The 22,602-nt window shown below is 38.6% G+C and overlaps 1 protein-coding gene across 5 annotated transcripts in view; it reads right to left on the reverse strand.

Moving 5' to 3' along the window:
- Positions 1-5,933: 5,933 nt before the first annotated feature.
- The window catches only part of GRIA4 (glutamate ionotropic receptor AMPA type subunit 4), a 699,790-nt gene continuing 683,121 nt past the window's right edge, over positions 5,934-22,602 (reverse strand). For 2 of the 5 annotated variants that reach the window (XM_075266111.1, XM_075266110.1), the window contains 2 exons: positions 20,827-20,961; positions 5,935-6,800 (listed from right to left, as the gene is read on the reverse strand). In XM_075266111.1, coding sequence (XP_075122212.1) covers positions 6,636-6,800; positions 20,827-20,961 — 300 coding nt within the window. In that variant the 3' untranslated portion in view covers positions 5,935-6,635. Of the gene's footprint in view, positions 6,801-20,691; positions 20,962-22,602 lie in introns of all 5 variants that reach the window. The other 3 variants (XM_075266112.1, XM_075266113.1, XM_075266114.1) reach the window with 3 other exon arrangements.

The following is a 22,602-nucleotide window of genomic DNA, read 5'->3' on the forward strand; positions in this document are numbered from 1 at the left end:
TTCAAACCAATAAAGACACATTACACATTACAGAGGGCCTGTCACCAAATAAAAAATGCAAAGTGACATACGTTGGTTGCCTCCGCCCCCTGAATAAGTTTATTTTTATTTGTCCCCCTGTTCAAAAAATATGCCCCCTGGAAGGTTATATGCAAATTAGCACTTTTTCTCCAAGTGGGTGGTAACTGTTTTTCTTACTTAAAAACTTAACTTAAATGATAGATAATTTGCATAGAACCTTCCAGGGGCCACATCTTTTGAACTAGTAGAAGCCAGATTGTTCAGGGGCAGCAATACATTGAGGTATGTCACTTAGGGTTTTGTACATGGTGACAGATCCTCTTTATAATGTAGGCCGAGCCAGCCAACCATCTGATGTGTACCAAGACCTCGCAACTCTCCGACAACAGGGGGGAAAGAAGAACCAAATAACCCACCAGATGTATCTGGCACTGGCTTTGACACCTCTTCCCATTCTCAACATGTGCCAAATCGGCATTCAATCGACAGCCAAAGGTAGGCTATAAAAATGCCTCAAAAATATAAAAAACACTTTGCCTGCATTACCATTGAGGATAAAGAAGATAGAATGTTGTCTATGACCACAGTTAGGGTATGGTCACGTGGCAGAAAATGAAGAGGAATCCCATCGACAGTCTTTTGCAGTTTTCCACCACTGACTAGGCCGCAATGAATGGGCCTAACCAATAGGGAGTCTTGAGCCGTGGACTCTTTGGAAAGATTGAGCAGGACGCTTATTTTTTCAGCATCCCGTTGCGTTCTCTGCCTCCCATTGAAGAGTCTACCACTGGTTTTGGGGCCAAATCCACCATATGATTGGGGCCTCCGGGCTCATTTCATGATATCTATTGCCCAATCCACTGCCATGCAAAGTAGCAAGACTATAATTTAGATGCATAGTAGATATTCCTTGTGTGGATTCCATGTCTAGCAGTTTGTCATATCTCTCCAAATTTTTAATCTTAGGCCTGTAAGGTGGCCTACAGTTTTATATTACAGTAGAAAAATTGTATCAGAACTGAACATTAATAATGTTCTTCTATCTCATCGATAAGGATCATCCATAACCTTCAAATACTGCACTTAGCTTCCCCCATAAGGATGGTTTTACACAGAGTATTTAAAAAAAAAAAAAAAAAAAAATCATTATAATTTTTTATGTTTTTTTGAGCCAAACTTATAACTGGATCCAGCAGGAAAGTATAAATCCCTCTACTGGCTTAGGTTCAAAAAACTAAATGAAAAAAATTCTACAAAATTGGAAGCTTCTTCAAAAATAAAAATTGTGTAGAATCATCAATTTTTTTTTTTTTCATTTAGAAAATGGACAATTTTTCCATTTTCGAAATTTGTTCTAAATAAAAAAAAATGTGTGTATTATTTTTGTCTAGTGTTAATGAAACCCAAAATTTTGTTGAATTAAGTTATTACAGTGTGGTTCCAAAAATAACCTGCCACAAATATGTATTTCATCCACACAAACTATTGAAGTAACCCGCCATACAAATTTTTATTTTTCACACCGACCATAAATTCGGTTCCGTGCTAGTTTGCCAAAAATGTCTACAAACAATAACATTTACACTGAATATTTCCCAAAAAAGTCATAACTTTAATATTTTTGGAAACAAAAAGTTTACCCTAAAGTAACTTGAAATATTCATACACATGCAGACTCTTAACATGATATTAATATAAAGAAAATAGATTCTCATATATATAAACCTCTTAGTAACAAAATATTTAACATATTTGTGGATCATTTTAGACTTTTGGGGTTTTTTATTTTTATTTTTTTGTATTTGTGCTACATACTTATTTCCTAATTTTTTTTATTTTTATTTTAAATAAAATATATTTCATATGTACAGTAATATTTTTAGAACCTTGCACATACAGAACACTAGCACCGACCCAGAAACGTGCTGGAAGATAGTTTTTGTGGGTATTTTGTTACCGAGGACTCCATTGATCAGTACAATGAAGGAGCTGGGACAAAATTTGTCCCTATGGCTCCTTCTGGCCTTGATGAGCTTTCTTAAGAAGATCGTTGTCAGCCCCATCCCCCATCTAATGACTGGTGAGGGCCCCAATATCTGGAATGTGTCCAATATTATTTACTAACACAATATTTTACAAGGTTTGTGCAATTACGGTGGAAAGTGATGGAGACGAATCACATAGAAATGGTCCAAATAAAATGTGGTTCTTCTGTACATGTCAAGTCACAACATTGAATTTTATTTTACATTCGATGCTTCCCCATTATTTATGAATTATTTCTGCTAATTATTTTTTAAAAAATCACCAAAAAATGTACTTTCTGAAGTGTTCTACATCTAAAATAACAAAAATTAAAAAACATTCTATGATTTGTGTATTCTATTTCCATGTTTACAGACTACAAACAAGGCCTGCGTGTGGTCAGATCCTGTATTTCGTATTATTTTTCTCTTTCTGTTCCCTTATTTTGCTAGCCCTGAATTTCCCGAAATTCCCCATGGTGGGACTATTAGGCTAAATTCAGATGGGGTTTTTTGGTCTTGAATGTGACGTGGAGGCCATCTCAGATTCTGGACCAAAAAATGGGTAGCTGCGACTCGATGCCAGTGCAGTGCACCGGCATCCAGTCTCGGTACTCCGCTCCGGATTAGGACCAAATGAATGGGCCAAGTCAGGAGGGAGTGTCTTTAGGCAGACGTCCCTGGCTGAATCAGCCCCGGAATCCTCCTGAAGAAAGAGCATGTCGCTTCTTTTTCCTGGGAGCGGCTCCCATTGATTTCAATGGGAGGTGTTTTTTTGGTCAGGATTTTGGCGCGGATTCCGCATCAAAATCCTGACCAAATAGCCCTGTCTGAACTCAGCCTTAGGGTAAGTTCACATGGTGGAAAATGGATTCTACATGTGAACATACCGCGTGGCTAGCCGAGACGGAATGCCGATGTAGTGCATCGGCATCCCGTTGTGGCATTCCGCGTCGGATTAGGCCCGAATGAATGGACCTAATTGGGAGGGCCACGGACGCTGCGGCTGAGTCAGTCACGAAATCCACGGGAAGAAGGGGCATGTCACTTCTTTTTTCCACTACAATGGGAGCTGTTTTTGGCAGCAGATTTTAAGGCGGATTCCTTGTCCAAATCCACTGCCAAAAAAACTCTGTGTGAACTAGCCCTTAAAGGAGTATCTTTTCTTATCTAACCCTTATTTTTTTTAATCAAGATGATCTGCGACGTGGCTTAAATGTTTTATTTTAGATATATTGGAACAATAAATATATGGACCACAAAAGGCCAAAAAATTCTACAAAAATTTGCTTTATATATAGTTGGTAGTAGTGGGCACTAAGTTCACCAAGTTCATAGCAGAAAATTTTGGTAGATTTCGATCTCCACGTTCTATATATGCAAAGTATGGAATGGGGTCATTGAGCTTTAGCACTACCTATTGTAGGAATAAGTGATCTGATACTTCAGGACATCGTTGTATGGTGCCTGTTCAGACTGAATTGCAGGAAATTATTTTCTTTAAGAAATGGAGAAGACTATTTTTCAGAAGTAAGCGTTTGTATTGCTTTGTGAATGTAAAATACTGAATATCATGATATATATGTAATAAGTTCATCCTAGATTTCCACTAAGTTTTTAAATCAGTAGGCTAGGCCTGAAAAAAATTCCTCTACCTTAATTTTTTTAAGGCAATTTTCTCAATTTTCCTTAAATTTCTTATTTTTTTGAATTATTTAAATAACAGTTCTGTGTAGCACTGTTGCTGTCCATGATAAACTTGTAAAGGGAGTCTGTCATCAGAATTTAGCATATCAAATCAGCCTGCAGATAGATAGGTTAGGACAACCTATCTATCGGTGGGTCTGGGTTGAAATGCTGGGTTCTGGTGACAGACTCTCTTTAAGGAGATAAGATATTAGTTGAACTATAGTGACTGCTGATATTTTCTGTATCAATTCCTCACAGTTTTCTAGATCTCTGCTGTGATCCATTGTTTATTTCCAATACATAAAAACCAGTCCATGGTCAAGTGACATACAATCCATGGTCATAGGATGGACACAAGGGTGCATGGCTCATTGCAAGACAAAGTGTCTGTTCATGTGTGTGTCCATCACATGACCATGGTCTGATTTTTATCCATTGGAAGTAAACCAAGAGTGACCGTGAGCAGAGATCTAGAAAAGCTTGAGAAATTAAAGGGATTCTACCATTAAAATCCAATTTTTTGTCGATCTCATGTAGGAATATCCTTAAGAAAGGCTATTTTTCTCCTACCTTTAGATGTTTTCTCTGTGCTGCTGTTCGGTACAAGTGCCGGTTTTCATCGGTATGCAAATGAGTTCTCTCGTAGCATTGGGGGCAGTCCCCAGCACTTAATCAACACTGGGGGGCGTCCCCAATGCTGCAAGAGAAATCTCCAAAGTAAGTAAGCAGCCATTTTCTTGTGGCCTTTGGGCATGCGCAGACGGCTGTGCCCAAGGCCTAGAAGTTTGAACCCAGTTCCGGAAGAAGATGCACCGAGAGGCCGTTCCTGAAGAAGATGGAGGCGGCACTGGAGAGTTCTCTCACAGCATTGAGGACGCCCCCAGTGCTGTTTGAGTGCTGGGGACCGCCCCCAGTACTGTGAGAGAACTCATTTGCATACTGACAAAAACAGGGATTTCTACCAAACATCAGCATGGAGAAGACATCTAAAGGAAGGAGAAGAAGGCAATTCCTACGTGTGATCAACAAAAGATGTGATTTTAATGGTAGAATCCCTTTAATACAGAAGGTATATTGGAAATTTATATCATTAAAAAATTTTAACACATATTTGCTAAAACTGGAAAACACATTTAGGCTAAAGCCTCACATTGCAGAAACACAGCTTTTTTGTTGTTGTTGCAGATTTTGTTCCGTTTCTTTGATCCCAAGCCAGGAGTGGATTGAGTAAAAGGGAGAAGCATAAGAATGTTCCTATATATTCCCCATTCCTTTTGTAGCTATTTTTGGCTTTGGCTCAAAAAACCGCAACAAAATCTGCAACAAACTGCTTTTTCGCAACGTAGGGCCTTAGTCTAAAGACTTGTTGCAGCATAAGATCCATTGACTATGTATGTGGTACCCACTTTACAATGTGATATCTTATCACAGAATGCAAAAGGTCAAGTTCAATTACGTTAAGTGCTATATCTATATGTCACTTTTTGTTCATTTCCACTTTAATTTCCATTTGCTCGTAATTCAAAAATTTCCCCAACAAAATTGTGCTAAATTTGAAAATTAAGGTGTAATATTTTCTTAATTTTTACTTACACACGGATGATGTTGATTCCATTAAAATGACAAAACTTAAAGCCGTTCCCTCTTTACCTGTTACGCCCACGATCTTCCGAGGAATAAAAGATGTTTCACAGTTAAATGAAAAAAAATTTCAACTATATTTACAATACAAAGAAGCCAAAAACATGTCATGAGTGTATCAAACATATCACAGTGATCGTAAAAACACCCTGATTTCTCCAACGTCTTAACCTACGTCAACACTGTTGGTTTGCCATTATATTACTTTACATCGACCGTCTCAAATTTCTCCAAAATTTTAAGGATCCCATTTAATAACTCCAGATAGCAACATCTTAGAAAGAACGCATTTTCATTTTATTTTCAGTGGGTACAAAAACCACATATTTGTTTTTTTTATACACAGAACAAGATTATAAATAATATCTGGAACAGGAGTGACCCGTAGTCTGATGAGACTCTACCCAACTAACTTTATATTTCCGGTGGTTCAGACAGATGTATGACACGTCTCTGTGACAAAATGAAAATGGAAAAAAAATTGACCCACAATTAAAAAAAAAAAAAATTAAAAAAAATTAAAAATTCAATTTTTTTATTACATCGATGGCGTTTTTTTAATTAATTATTGCAATGAACAGTTCCCTAAGATGACTTTAACAAAAAGAATTGTTTTGTACTCTATTCCATTTACATCAGTTAAAAAGCAAGCATGTCGTATTTTTTTTTCTTTTATTTCAAAGAAAAAAATTTGTAAATAATTTATTTTTTTTATTTTTCACAGGATTTACATGATTATTATTTCTTTGTTTTTTTTTATCACAGTTATTCTTAAAGAGATCTATTTCAACAACTGGAGCTTCATCCTTTATATGCATGGAGTTTTTTTTTTTTTCTTTTTCTCAATATACTGGTTAGTAATTTCATTGAATTCTATAGCTATTTTCCTTCTTGATTAGAACAGAAGAATTGTCCATTGTTCTGATCCCACACTTCACAGTTTAATAAGCTAAATGACGAGTCTGTTTTAATAGTCCCTCCAAGATAAATTTTGTTGCTGCTAATATACTCTTTCCCGCCCCTCCCCCCACCAATAAAACTAAATTATGCATTTTCCTGATATAAAATCTGAGTTTGGGTTTCCGAGCAGAGCTCATGCACACGTTGTTGCTGATGATGTTTGGCGCTTTTGGACGTACTTCCCGGTCTCAGCAATATTTCTAGGTCTTCAGTGATTTTCCCATGATGTGGCTCACAGTCTGTGCTGTATTTCACTCACCAACAGTGTATAATTAAGGCACTCAATAAATTATTTGGTTTTTATGGTAGGTCCGATGCAATTACAGCCAATCCTGAACTTTGTCTAATTGCAGTCCCAGTGTGTACGGCCTTCGGGCAGTCGGGAGTCAAGACGCGGCCATTTTCTCCTACACTCCCCGTAATGGATAATCTGGCTTTGTTTCGTATGGCTTCAGAAAAGGTCAGCTGAGTGATAGAAGAATGGATAATAAGAAGAGAGAATTACTATATCTGATATGTCGTAGACACCACAGAGAAACATCAATGGATTATAGTTAGGTTAGACATCTGCATTTTCATATTACTTTTAGAAGAGCTAATTTTTAGAATTTTAGAATTTTACGACAATTTTACTAAAATTTTATCAATTGGAAATTGGGATCATTTTGTAATTGCCTGAAATATTTAATGTGTTATTTTATTGGTGATCGAAGAACATAATTTGTACATTACAAACCATGGTATTCCATCTCCACTATAGGTTTACATATTTTTTTTGAATCACTACCCCCATCAACTTGGAGGGAATATTGGTTTACATATACTGTAGAAGTTTGGCCTAAACACAAAGTAGATAGTTGTATGGTATTGAAATGGATTCTACCATTAAAACACTTTTTTTTCTGGTTGACATGTAGGAATAGCCTTAAGAAAGGCTATTCTTCTCCTACCTTTAGATGTCTTCTCCGCGCTGCCATTCTGTAGAAATCCCGGTATGCAAAAGAGTTTTCTCAAGCACTGGGGGCATCCCCAATGCTGCGAGAGAACTCTCCAGCGACACCTCCATCTTCTTCAGGAATGTTCTCTTAATGCATCTTCTTCCGGCGCAGGCGGTGAAACTTGTAGGCTTCAAGCAGAGCTGACTACACATGCCCACGGCCACAAGAGAAATGACCACTTACACCGTAAGTAAGCGGCCATTTTCTTGTGGCCTGTGGGCATGCACAGTCGGCTGTGCCCGAGGCCTACAAGTTTCACTGCGCCGGAAGAAGGCACGTGAAGAGGATGTTCCAGAAGAAGATGGAGAGTTCTCTCGCAGCATTGGAAACACCCCCAGTGCTGTTTGAGAGCTGGGGCCCGCCCCCAGTGCTGCGAGATAACTCATATGCATACCAGCAAAAACTGGGATTTCTACAGAATGGTGGCGCAGAGAAGACATCTAAAGGTAGAAGAAGAATAGCCTTTCTTAAGGCTATTCCTATGTGTCAACCAGAAAAGAAAGTGTTTTAATGGCAGAATCTCTTTAACGTCAGATTGAAAAATGCTATATGCAACATTTTCCCATCTGCCTTAAAGAGAGTCCATCACCAGAACCCATCACTGAAGATAGATAGGTCAGGGTCACCTGAATCAGATGGTTGTGGATCAGGGCATCCTTTGAGGAGCAAGCCATGGGAGTTGTGGCTTACCCCTTTCATTTGCATATTGACAAAAATGGTGATATATTTGGAACAAAGGTACCGATTTACAAGGAGAAAACACCATTGTATTCAGGTGACCCTGACCTATCTATCAGTGGGATTGGGTTGATATGCTGTGTTCTGGTGGCAGACTTCCTTTAAGAAGTCATCCGGTGGAAAAACTGAGGCCACCAGATAGAAACATGACACCATAGCAAAGTATGGGATCAGGTTTGTTGTGATTTTGAAATAAGCAGGAGCGGAAAAAAGGTTGGAAGATCAGACATACAGTATGTGAACTGTACCGTTGAAATGGAAATCAGATTGGACAGGAAGAAGTTATTTTCCAGCTGATTTCAAGTTGTTTTGCTTGTGGGACCTCCAATGATCAGCTGTGGCGTTTGGGACAGCTAGATCCTAAGTGCTAAATTCTCCTGCAGTGCCTCCCCAGGAGAAACTGAGCATTACACCATTGAAATGAATGTTTGTCTGTGTATTGCTCAGACTTGCCTAGTTCTCCAGAGTGGAAGATGATATTTTTGGTTCATTGCCTGTATCAGTTGATGACAATACTAGACAGGAATCCTTCTGTCTCTAACTTTATTTTAGAATATATTAAAAATTTTCATTAAAATCAACTATGAAAAGCAATTTATTTTCTAGATCATCACTGGCTTAAAAAAAAGTTTACCATGAAGGAGAAAAGGGTAAAATCATATAAAAACATGACATCAAATAAAATGATTGGTGGGATTTCGATTAGACGCACAGTGTTGGGCAAACCATTTAGGCAGGTGTGGAAAAATGCTACAAAGTAACGATAGGTTTACAGTAATGTTTGAGTTTTCATAGAAGACTCCGTCTCAGATTTTGCTTAAAATCGGTGAACATAAAACTCCTGCAAGGAGGACTTTTTTCCTCCGCTGGTTTCAGTATAAAACCCTGTGGAACCCATTATAGTCTATAGGGTCCGAGGGTTTCTGTGTGTAACCAATGGTTAAGCGGATAGGTTTTCCGTCTTTCAGTTCCCCACGTGGACCCGAAGGATGGAAACCCAAATGCTAGTGTGAACCTAGCGTAAGAATACTTAATAATGTTAGTACAAAAATAAACTATTAACATTATTAAGCATTCTTACTAGAGATGAGTGAGTAGTACTCGATTGAGTAGATATTCGATCGAATACTACGGTATTCGAAATACTCGTACTCGATCGAGTACCACTCGCTATTCGAACGGAAAAGTTTGATGCAGAACCAGCATTGATTGGCCGAATGCTATACAGTTGGCCAATCAACGCTGGTTCTTCTCCTACCTTTAGAAGTCTTCTCCGTGCAGCGTCCCCGCGGCGTCTTCCGGCTCTTCATTCACTCTGCTAGGCATCGGGCCTGGGCAGAGCCGACTACGCATGTCTGCTTGTAGTGCGGGCATGCGCAGTCGGCCCTGCCCAGGCCCGATATCTGGCAGAGTGAATTCAGAGCCGGAAGATGCCGTGGGGACGCTGAAAGGAGAAGACTTCTCGGAGGATCCAGCCCGACCCTCACTCGTGGACTTGGTAAGTATAATTTCATCGTTGCCTACCCCTGAAACGAGCATTTTCCCCCCATAGACTATAATAGGGTTTGATATTCGATTCGAGTAGTCGAATATTGAGGGGCTACTCGAAACGAATATCGAACCTCAGACATTTTACTGTTCGCTCATCTTTAATTCATACATTTGGTTCATACTAGAGTTTGGGTTTCTGTCCTTCGGGTCCAAATGGGGAACAATGTTTTGTTGACAACTTGAAGTAGAAGGAGAAAAGAGAAATCTAAATCCCATCAATATATTGGAAATGATGATATGGCCCCTTCAGATCTCTGATCGCAACATCATCCAGTCTGTCTGGGATTACATGAAGGGTAAAAAAGATTGGAGCATGCCTACATCCACAGAAGATCTGTGCTTGGTTCTCCAAGATAGCGGGAACAACCTCCCTGCCGAGCTCCTTCAAAAACTGTCTGCAAGTACCGAGAAGAACTGATGGAAGGGAAAGGTCACACCAAATATCGATGGGTTTTAGGTTTCTCTTTTCTTCATTCACTTTATTTTGTAAAGTGACAAAAATAAACTATTAACCCCTCTATTTCTGAAACCATTCTTACGTTGCAGAATTTTTCCACACCTGTCTAAGGTTAGGTTCACATCAGAGTTCAGGTTCGGAAATTGTGAGCTCTCCACTCAGTTTCCGAGTGAAATCCGAGAATAATACCGTTTCACAAAATTTCATCTACTTCTTTAACCTACTTTAATTGATTTTTTTTCTTTAACTTTTTTCAATGTCTTCTACTCTTAAAGTACAGTTATGTTATTTTTAGAACGTCCCCATAATATTATTAATTAACAATATTAGATTCTAAAGTTTTTCAATTTGATATATTTTTTTTAATATTTAATTTGCGTTTTTAGCCAAACTCTTTCATTTTAGTGAGTCCAATCACTTCATATATTTCATCTAGGAAATATAAAAGTCCATTTTTATGACTACATTCCAATTATTTTCATAAAGCTCCATTTAACTAGAGACTAATTAACTTCACGATCTTCAAGTATTCTACATTCTATAGTAATAATATCTACATGGAAAGGTTTCTATAAGATCTATGTAGAGACAGAACAGCGGAATAATAACACAACATAGAATAAAAAAACTTAAACAATTTCTGAACAATAAAATGGTAAATAAAGGAATGTAATGTAAATGTTGAGAACTACAATATACAAGTAGAATTCTAAGAAATCAGATCATTGGCGATAGATAACTACCTATGCTCTAACATATACTGTAACTACCGTACTTAACCAACATGAGGTTTTTTCTAGTTGATGCTGAGACACTATAGGGGTTGTTTGATGGCACAAAATTTTTTTAACTTTGTTTCAAATGTAAATTAATAAAATTAATTTATGGATCGCTGATGGACCCCTTGATAGTCTATGGGGTCCCTCAGGATCGGTCGTTATCCATCATGAGACCGATCCATTTTAGTATCTACTGTGTTCTTCTGAGTAGGACACCTATCGCAAAGAACATCATTGGACATCCAGGACTATGGGACAGGCACTGACATCAAGACATCGAAAGATTTTATAGTTGAAGTATTTGAAGCTTAATTTCCATATGTCAGAGGAACACAAGAAAGGAAAACAGACCACAAATAGGAGACACCAGAGGAAACAAAGAAAGGGACACCATTGACTATAATGGATCTATTGGGTTTCTCCATCAAAAGGCCATTCTTTTTAACTTAAAGGGGCTCTATCACCAGATATACGGGTTATGAGGTAAAGATATTCCTGAATAGCATTTAAAAAGGCTATTCAGGTGCTGCTATTGGTGTGTAAAAAGAGCCCCCCATTTTTTTTAAATTACCTTGGTAATCGATATGTAAATTAGCTGGAATGTGTCTCCCACTGAGGCCTCCAAGCCCCCCATCCATCTGCTTACTCACGTCTGTTTCTATTAAAAGCTATTGAAAGCATGCGCATGCACAGTAGCTCTCCCTCCGGTGTGCTACTGTGCATGCTCCAGTTCGCAATGGTCTCTATTGGAAAATGGTGCTGACACCATCCAGCTAATTTACATATCGATTACCAAGGTAATTAAAAAAAAAACGAGGGGGGGTCTTTTTACACACTTAGGGTGCATTCACACTGAGTAAACGCTAGCTTATTCTGAACGTAAAACACGTTCAGAATAAGCGGCGTCTAAAGCAGCTCCAGTCATTTCTATGGGAGCGGGGATACGAGCGCTCCTCATAGAAATGAATGGGCTGCTTCTTTCACTCCGTGCAGTCCCATTGAAGTGAATGGGGAGTGCCGGCGTATACGGCAAGCTCTGCTCATGCCGGAGCGTACACGCCGGCACTCCCCATTCACTTCAATGGGACTGCACGGAGTGAAAGAAGCAGCCCATTCATTTCTATGGGGAGCGCTCGTATCCCCGCTCCCATAGAAATGAATGGAGCTGCTTTAGACGCCGCTTATTCTGAACGTGTTTTACGTTCAGAATAAGCTAGCGTTTACTCAGTGTGAATTCACCCTAATAGCAGCACCTAAATAGACTTTTTAAAGGCTATTCTGGAATATCTTTAGCTCATAACCCATAAATCTGCTGATAGAGCCCCTTTAAAGGGGTAGCCCAGGCAAAAATGAACAACCCGTTTAATTTATAAATGAGCCAGGAGCGGTGAAAAATATTTTAAAAAAATCATACTCACCTTTCCATGGTGCTCCGGTGCCTGCCAGTGTAGTCCGGTCTTGTCATTACAGTGTTGACATGTGGCGGAAGTCTCCACCACTCGTGATCATTGACAAGAATCAGCAGCCTCAGCAAAGATCTGGAAATGTCACGACCTGTGACATCACGGGTCTCTTCCTGAGGCCTCTTTAGTGGAAGGGATCCTTGACGTCATAGCCAGTAAGCACTTTCACTTTGATAAGATGCCGGAGCAGAAGGACCAGACCGCCCTGGGAGGACACCGGAGCCCTGGGGACCAGTGAATATGATTTTTTTCCCGACCAATAAAAAAAAAAAAAGATAATTGCCTGGGCCACCTCTGCTAGATGAAAAAGTTGGACTTGCAAGACTTTTTCATCCGCTGATTTTAGATGGTTCGGCAGCTCAGATTTGAACCTGGCCTTAGTAAGTTGAATTAATTTAAATCTGGAAATTAATGTAAAATTTTTTGTGACAACTGCGAACAGCTGTTCTATAGACGTAAGAAAATTGTACTTTCAACTACAAAAAGAAAATGTACAAGTTGTGAACCAAAACCAGGATATTAGCCTTCTCCCTGTGAACTCATCCCTTATAAACAGCAGACATATACTATAAACTGTTCATTCTGTTGGCCTAAATATTTTTGACAAATTACAGCAAAAATATTATTTTGCCCAAAACAACAGGAGGGCATTTTCTAAAATTAAAATCTAGAGTAGACTACAAGAGACAGAAAAATGCAAGGCCTCTACGTATCATGTCTTTCCTTTCATTAAGATGTAAACATTTTTTTTCTTGGGTCTCAAAGCCATTCTATCACTTCCAGTACAGCATCCACAAGCCATAGCTACCGGCTACCTGAGAATCTCAGCGGTACAATGCTATTATCCACTCAATTCACTATCACTGAGGCCCAAATCACAGGGCGCATCCAAGGGCGCATGGTGTCACCCAGTAGGCTAGAAGAAGAGAGGAGCCCCAGAAGAGGTGAGGGAAGGAGAGTATAACTACATGTTATTATTTCACATGTCCCATGGGCCTCCACCTATTATACCCTGGGGTCTGAAGAGGCCCCAGAGTGTAATAATTTCCGATCCAGTCTGTAGGTGATGAACCTACCCGTTAATCCAGGGTTTTTATACTGACTGCCAGATTGGAGTCGGGAAGGAATTTTTTATACCCTGAAATGGGGCGATTGGCATGAGCCTCCTGGGGTTTTTAGCCTTCCGCTGGATCAACACTGTAGGGGATTGTAGACTTGATGGATTGATGTCTTCAAGCAACTTCATCTACTATGTAACCCCATAGTGTCGGGTTCAGGACAACCTTTAAACTTTTGGAAAATTTGTATTGAATCTAGATCCATCCAAAACAGTTCACTCATCTGTAGATAAGATATTTTCTCCTATAAGGATCCTTGTCGGCTAGAATATTGTACTTTCATAACACAATTGTATATATGGTGGCACGTGAATTGCCTATCTCTCTGTAGTATGGAGCCATAAGGAGTGCCATCTTAAAGGTTCCTTGAACATAGCACGGCCAAGGACATGATCTACAATTCAACATCTCTTCTTATCCTTATCCTAGTCTATGGAAATAATGTTGGAAGTGAGCACTTTATTTACAGACTGAACCACACTCATGGTAAATTTTATGGATCAGCTGAGAAGAGCTAAGGATTGAGGTAACCACCATTTTTGGAAATATACGGGTTATAAATTGTACAGTTGACTCTGTTTTCCATGCACGTTGAACAGGACCAATGCAATACAAAAAATTAACATCTTCTCAAGTTTAATATGATTTAAAAAATGATTAAAAAAAAAAAATCATGGACTGACCCGATATGACTATGAGGATGTAATTGGAATGGACAGCCTCAAACTGTCTCTATCTTCCAAGCAGTTAGATCTCTATGTTTGGGTCACGCATCATGGCACATACTCATGATCAAGCAGTCAGTGGAAAAAGTGGGCTGCTGGGTGTGTAAGTCAACAAAAGCTGAAATGTCTCAATGATTGTAAACTTTTCAAAAACCAACATACTTTTACAGTAATGTATACTGAAGGAGAATAGCCCTGTTTTTGATGATCTGCAACAACCTTGCACTTTCTTCACCTAGAACGTAAAACAAAATAACAGAACGCTTAAGGTAAAGAATCACAACGATTTGTTGCAGAATGGATACGAATGCTAAAATAAAAAAAAAAAAAAAAAAAAATTTCTACTGAAGCTCAGGTCACATCACTTCTAGTCAATCTCTTCATATGTAATGCACGGTCCATGAAGTCATTTTGTTTTTGGTGAGAGCGGCCTGTCAATTCATTGGGAATGAGTGAGATGACTCCAAGCCATAACTGTACTTCAGTAATACCGCAGCATCTGAGTAATGGGTTCAGCTGTCTTGATATTACAAAAATGAGTTTATCCAATAATCGCTGAAGCCCCACGTTGCGAGAGGCCACAGAGAAAAACGCTACATGTTACAGTACCTGCAAAGAGAATGGAATTCCGGCTAATCTCATCCACACATTGCAGGAAAAAAAACTTCCATTCCATAGCGTTTTTTGGCTGTGTTTCACTACATGGGGCCTTAGTCTTAGTATGTGAAGTCAAAAGGTATAATAAATACAGCCATGGCAAAGCAACATGATGGTGAAAAATGAGAGGGGTTACTTTTAATTTTGAAATTTCAAATTTTACATAGTTTTATCCAAAAAATAACAAATATTACTGCGAAAGAAAATTTGTGATGTGTGTTTTCAAAGGGATTCTATCATTAGAATCCCTTTTTCAGTTAATATCACGTTGGAATAGCCTTAAGAAAGCTATTCGTCCCCTACCTTTATATGTCTGCTCTGTGCCACTGTTCTGTTGATATACGTTTTTTTTTACCGATATGCAAATGAGTCTCCAGACAGCACAGGGGGTGTTCCCTTTGTGCTGCCTGAAAACGCTCCAGTGACACCTCCATTTTCCACAGCTGTGTCCTTCGTTTAGTCTTCTTCTGCGTTTGGAAATGAAATCTAAATTCCAAGCTTGCGCAGTGGGCTCTACCACCAGGCTTCAGGCAGAACCAACTGCGCATGTCCGTTCAGCCATTTTACTGTACAAACTTACAGTCACGGTACACTTGTGTAAGCACAGTCGGCTCTGCCCGAAGCTCAATGGCAGAGCTGACTGCGCATGCGCGGAATTTAGATTTCGAACGCAGGCTCACTAGAAGAAGCCGAAGGAGGCGGTGGAGAGGCGCGGCTGTAGAAAATGGAGGCGTTGCTGTAGAGTCTTCAGGCAGCACAGGGGGAATGCCCCCTGTCCTGTCTGGAGATTCATTTGCATACCTGGAAAAAAACAGTCTATCAACGGCGGCGCAGGGCAGAAATATAAAGGTAGGGGACGAATAGCCTTTCTTAAGGCTATTCCGATATGATATTAACTGAAAAAGGTTAAGATTGGTGGTGGTGGTGGTTTGGCCAACCGACTCCCAAGCCCTGACTAAAGGGGTTGACTGGTGGGGATGCCAAGTAATAGACCTCCGTCAATCTAATATTATCTAATTTATCTGGCTGGAGACAACTTTAAGTTTGGTAACATTTATTTACTTAAAATGAATGCCCACAGTAAAGGACATGAAGTGTCTACTCATCTACGGTTAAGGTGGTAAAAAGAAGACCCTTTAAAACTTCAAGGAAACATCAAGAAAGGAATCCAACCACTTCTCAGTCCCTCATTGTATTGAGGACTGGTTTCATGAACTGCTGGAGATCGGCTATTATTGCCTGGGGGATCACATGGTGGTTCTTCAAATGAATGACCATCCATACGATGTACAAAGGAGCTAGGTCCACCAAAATGAGAGCTACTGTTTGTAGAAACCCTTGGCTCTGGTTCATAGAGGAGGGTCTTAAGTGGGGACGGACTGTCTTTATTGATCATACTGACTTTGACTCTTCGTACAAATTTTTTTTAGGTATTTTTATAATTTAAAAAGTAGCTACCGTAAAATTAACAAAAATATAATAAAATAATAATAATAACATTAATGATATTAATGATATATAAAAATAGTTAAATGTATTGTAATAAAATGCAAAAAAATATAGAAAAAAAACGAGTAAACGAGAATAATTCAACAAATACAAAATAAACTGTATAGGTGTTTGTCATAGTGAAGCTGTTTATGTAAAGCATAGGAGAATTGGTGCGTTATATTGCAATAAACTGTAGAAGTGAGATGTCTTTAATGACAAAAAACAATAAAACTTTTTCTCTATAGGTTTAATAAGCTAAGGGTAAGGCCTAACTCCCAGCAAAGACTAAAATTTCAAGTTTTGTCCATACTTAGGTCTCTGCGAAACCTCAGAATTTTACTGACTTTTCTATGCACTGGGAGAATCGAATTGACTCATTGGAGCAAACTTATGGTAAGTCCAAGTATTGACACAATAATGGACCCCAAATGCCCAGCAGAAGATCACTCCATTAGGAGCTAATTTTGGGTTAATTCGCCATTTGGGTTTATTTCATATGGGCTGAGTCTTAAATCGATCATTACAGTGGTGCTTGAAAGTTTGGAAATTTATTATATTTCTACTTTAATTTGACTTAAAATTGCATGCAATAAGTGCTAGAAAATGGATACAGAGAACCAAATTGAGCAAATTGATTGAAAATTTTAGATTTAATCAAATGTTTATGGAAGACAGTGAGCAAATATCCCATAGTTGTGGGCGGGAAAAGTATGTGAACCTTTAGGATTAGTAAATAATATAAAGTTGAAATCAGAATCAGCTGTTTATAACCAAAGGGATGATTGGTCTACCGATCTACATCTGATCTTCACAACACATTTGTGGGAGTGTATCATGGCATGATCAGAGGAAATTCATGAGGACCTCAGAAGAAGAGTTGTTGAGCGTTATCATCCCAGAAAAGTTTACGAACCCATCTTTAAAGAGTTTGGGCTCTCACAATCCGCAGTCAAACAGATTGTGTTCAAATGGGGGAAATTCAAGACTATTATTACCCTGGCCAGGTTTGGCCAACAATGTTTTTTGGACGGATGGGACCAAAATACAACTTTTTGGTTTAAATGAGAAGCTTCATTTTGGAGAAAGAGAAAAACTGCATTCCAGCATGAACATCTCATACCATCTATGAGACAAGCTGGTCATAGTATTATGGTTTGGGTTTGCTTCGTTACATTAATTCTAAATGATTAATATCAGAACATTTGTTCGCGGGCACACGTCTCACACATATCATTCTACCAAAAAATGGTCACAGAAGAACAAAGTTAAAGTTTTGGAATGACCAAGTCAAAATCATGAACTTAAGGACCTAAAGTGAGAAGTTCATGGGAGGAAACCCACCAAGAGGCTGTTGTATCCAGAGGGATGGGCTGAATTTTCTCCAACACATTATTCAGGACTAATCAAACAATTACTGAAAACATGTAGATGTAGCTATTGTTGCATGGGGATGGGCGTCATACCAGACACTGAAAGAAAAGGTTCACATACTTTTGCCACTCAAACACATGTGATGCTGGATTTGTTTCTGCTATAAGTAAATGACCAGATGTAATGTATTGAATTCATTTTTAATTTTGTCCTCTAAATTTTCATTTAGTAGTTGTATCTGATGTAGTTTTTGGTTAAATTTCTGTAGAAATATGGAAAATTCTGAAGGCTTGACAAGACCAGATGCTGGGAGATTTATGATATGTCTTTGTAACTGATCAATACATTTCTAAATATGTAATGAGAGATATCTTAAGATGCTGAAGGTAATGATATTGAAAGAAATGAAGTACATGGGTAATACGGGAAGTATTTGTGTAATACGGGAAGTACATGGGTAATACGGGAGGTACATGGGTAGTACGGGAAGTACATGGGTAATATGGGAAGTACATGGGTAATACGGGAAGTACATGGGTAATACGGGAAGTACATGGGTAATATGGGAAGTACATGGGTAATATGGTGAGTACATGGGTAATGCGGGAAGTACATGGGTAATATGGGAAGTACATGGGTAATACAGGAAGTACATGGGTAATACAGGAAGTACATGGGTAATACGGGAAGTACATGGGTAATACGGGAAGTACATGGGTAATATGGGAAGTACATGGGTAATATGGTGAGTACATGGGTAATGCGGGAAGTACATGGGTAATATGGGAAGTACATGGGTAATACAGGAAGTACATGGGTAATACAGGAAGTACATGAGTAATACGGGAAGTACATGGGTAATACGGGAAGTACATGGGTAATATGGGAAGTACATGGGTAATATGGTGAGTACATGGGTAATGCGGGAAGTACATGGGTAATATGGTAAGTACATGGGTAATACAGGAAGTACATGGGTAATACAGGAAGTACATGGGTAATACGGGAAGTACATGGGTAATACGGGAAGTACATGGGTAATACGGGAAGTACATGGGTAATATGGGAAGTACATGGGTAATACGGGAAGTACATGGGTAATACGGGAAGTACATGGATAATATGGGAGGTACATGGGTAATACGGGAAGTACATGGGTAACACCTACTGTTGTAATGTTGCCAACTGGCATCACTTTATTTTGGCACCTCCTCATGGTCCATACAAGTTAACCGGACCCATCAACTAAGTCTAATTACAATATTGCCAAATAAATTTAATGTGAATGTGTCCTCTGGCACAGCAGTGAGCACGGAGTCTTTAGGGCATTGCATGAAGACTATATAGATCCTTAGTATAAATCTGCCGTGCCATCAAGGCTAAATATTTATGGAGATATTCCTCTGTACATATGGAGTGTGATGGAAAATGGAAGTATGTTTTTTTATGAATCAGTATGGATGTCTACAGAAAAAAAAGTACTGCACACCTCTTTAAGAAGTCAGAGGTAAAGTATAGGCCCCATGGACCTCTACAGTAACTCTACTAGGATAAGTTCACACAGGGTTTTTTGGACCGGAACCTGAGGCCATCTAGTTGCACACTCCGCTCCGGATTAGGCCCAAATGAATGGGCCTAGTCGGGAGGGAGTGTCTTTAGGTGGATTCACGAGGCGACTCCGCTGAAAGAATGAGCATTTCGCTTCTATTTCCAGGAGCCAGAACAAACGGCTCCCGGAAAAAAGAACTGATGGCTCCCATTGATTTCATTGGGAGACGTCTTTTTGGTCAGGATTTTGAGGTGGATACGGCCAATACCAGTGTGAACTTACCCTTATTGCTCCAAATAAAATGGGACCATCTTAGGTCCCTGTGTATTGGCCCTTGCAGTGACTGATCTTAATCAACCACATGGTGCAAGCCCAGACACTATTCATCATACATTTCCCTGATAACTATTTAATTAGACTAATAACTAATAACGCTGTATCAAAGATGCCAATATATCAGTAAATCTGCCATCTTCACATCGAAATGCCAATTTTTGAAGATTTTCTGTCAAATTTACCTTAAAGTGTATCTGGCCCCAAGACTGTAAACCCCAATGACATATCTTCTAATAGGCATCGTCACCCTGAGAATTTTGATGTTGTGGATATTCGAATCCGTTCGGCTATTCCAAAGATATAAGCCCTTTTGATGTATGGGGTAGAAAGCCTACATGACATGCAGCACACAGATACCATGCCCCCATATTAACCATAGTGTTACTACCCACTGGGCTAGTATACCCAATTTTTCATCGACACTAAAAGGGCTTATATCTGTAGAATAGAGGAACAATAGATCCTGGATAGAGAAGATGTCAGAGTGATAGGGCCTATCAGAACATTTATGTCATTGGGTTCTCTTTAATATATCCTATCTATAAAAACCTTTTGTTAATATGGGCAAATTATGGTAATAAGTCTATGATGTATGAAAAATAATGGTGAAGACAAATGCCTAAATTAATACCCAATATAAAATACCAAATCACAATAAACTCATGTACAAATGAAAATCCCAGCATGCGAAATAAAAAGATGACCATCGTCCCCTAATATTTTTAGTATGGAACACTGACATAACAACTATTACACAATCACTTCATTTTGTGAATTTTTTTTTTAAAAATTTCCCCTTATTTCTTATTTCATGAAAGAATCAACTCTCTTAGAGATATATTACAATTATATTACATTAATTTGGAATCACTGCCTACAAAAATACACATTGAGAGGAAATTCTAAATTTGTAGAAAAATATTTTTTTCTAATTGTATAAAATCTACAGAAATATTTTTCAATGCAGATGTCTATAAGCAACATACACTGTACATCTGCAGCCAAGAAAATACGGAACCACTGAGCACCGAAATGTCTCAATACTGAAAGCTTTGTCATAGCAAGCATAACCAATAGACAGACAGGTCACAACACTGCACTACACATGGCATCGCCCACTCACTGTAGTAGACCCTAGGTCCTACCCCTAAATCTTAACACTTTCGGTTCCATATACGTTGTAACCTTCTCTATATGTTGCTAAATTCTGGGTATTCTGCGAGGAAGATGGGTTAAAATTCTGTGCACTCTTTGCCACCTTCATTCGTTTCGCCTCTGCCCTTGACTTGTAACAGAACTCTATCAAAGCCACCAGCATTGCCAAGCCCAGGCCTCCAACCAGAATGTAGAAAACTCCAGCAACGTTGCTCAGACTTAATGCACTTGTCTTGTCCTGCAAAATAGAAGAAACTTAATTAACATCGGAAAACTCAAGGAGCGAAAAATAATTTAAGAAAAACATGGCAAAATGAAACTACTATCTCTATTGCGCTACGTCTCTATGGGAATACGGGATACTACTGATACTACCGCACTGTCATCTACATAAATACATAGGCTCTAAGAGCAACATGGCAACATTGGGTATTGTGTGTCCAATACTTTAGGATGTAACTAGTCATTCGCCAACAGTGGAAAAATACCGTTACCTCTGTTATATGTACAACGCAAAAACAATTTCGGAACACCAGATATTAAAAAAAATAATAATAATAAAAATAACATATTGTACTTTTTTTACATTTTTTTTTTAAATTTTTAAAGTATTTAAAAAAAATTAACATTTTCTTTTATAGGGTTATTTTAATCATTTACAATAAAATCCTACTATCAATGTGAACGTTTGGATGTTTGTTACTCAATCACGCAAAAACGACTGAACGGATTTGGATGAAATTTGGCACATAGAGTGTAACCTCGATTAACACGTCGGCTACTTTTTATCTCGATAAATGACATGGCTTCATGACTGTTATGAATTTATGTTCACATACGATATTACACTGCTCTTGGCAGAAGACTGATAAAGCCATGTCTGTATGTAAACACGCAGATAACACGGAATCCATTGTGTACATGCATTTGAATATTATCTGATCTGCTCCAGGCAGTGCTGACACACTGGATGGGAAAACACTTTTAATCCACATTGGCAGTCTGCTAATTTTAAATATGCCGGGAAAAATAAAATCTAATTTGTTGCAAAATTCTAAAACAATGAGAGCCAGGAGTCACACAGTTCTCCTCAAGTGAAGCTGAGGGGGTTCATCAATGCCAACAACACGCTCATTATATGGCATCCCAGCAAGCTGCTGAGATGCCGAAACAATTACAGGCACGGTGCAAAGAATAACTTCAGTGCCAGGCCAACTTGAAAGCTGCTAAAAAGCCGGAGCAGGCGGATCATCAACGCCAACACACTCATTATATGGCGTCCCAGCGAGCTGCTGAGATGCCGGAACAATCACAGCTACGGTGCGAGGAACAAGTTCAGCAGCAGGACAGCTTAAGAGCTGCCAAAACGTAAGATCATCGACGCCAACAACATGCAGACGAAGTCGCGGGCAGAGGCTAGTACAGTATAAGTCGTTGATATATAGCAATAGCAGGCCTCTATGTAAAAATCTAACTATATAAAATCTGAACAATTACAGGTGGTGAAATAAAATAACATTTCCGTTACATGAATTTACCCTTTTGTGAATCAATTATTAATCACTATAACTAAAGGTATATAAAGTTTCAAAATTTTTTCTTAACTGAGTTCCATTATTTATTAAGTTCTATGGGGGCTCTATGGGGACTTTTTATGCCACTGACTTCTTATAAGATACAGAGCTAAGTAACAAAAACACTATATAAATACACATTCGAAAAATATCCAAAAATGTACAAACTAGACGTTTAATCATCGTATACTGAATTATCTTTAGACCAACCAAAAATTTAGACGTGACATTAAGGAAAGTTAAATGATGCCACAATTTTTTAAAAATTTTTTTGAACAAATTCAACAAAATTACCTAATTTTTTT

The sequence above is a fragment of the Leptodactylus fuscus genome, chromosome 2, assembly GCF_031893055.1.
Source record: "Leptodactylus fuscus isolate aLepFus1 chromosome 2, aLepFus1.hap2, whole genome shotgun sequence".
Taxonomy (NCBI): domain Eukaryota; kingdom Metazoa; phylum Chordata; class Amphibia; order Anura; family Leptodactylidae; genus Leptodactylus; species Leptodactylus fuscus.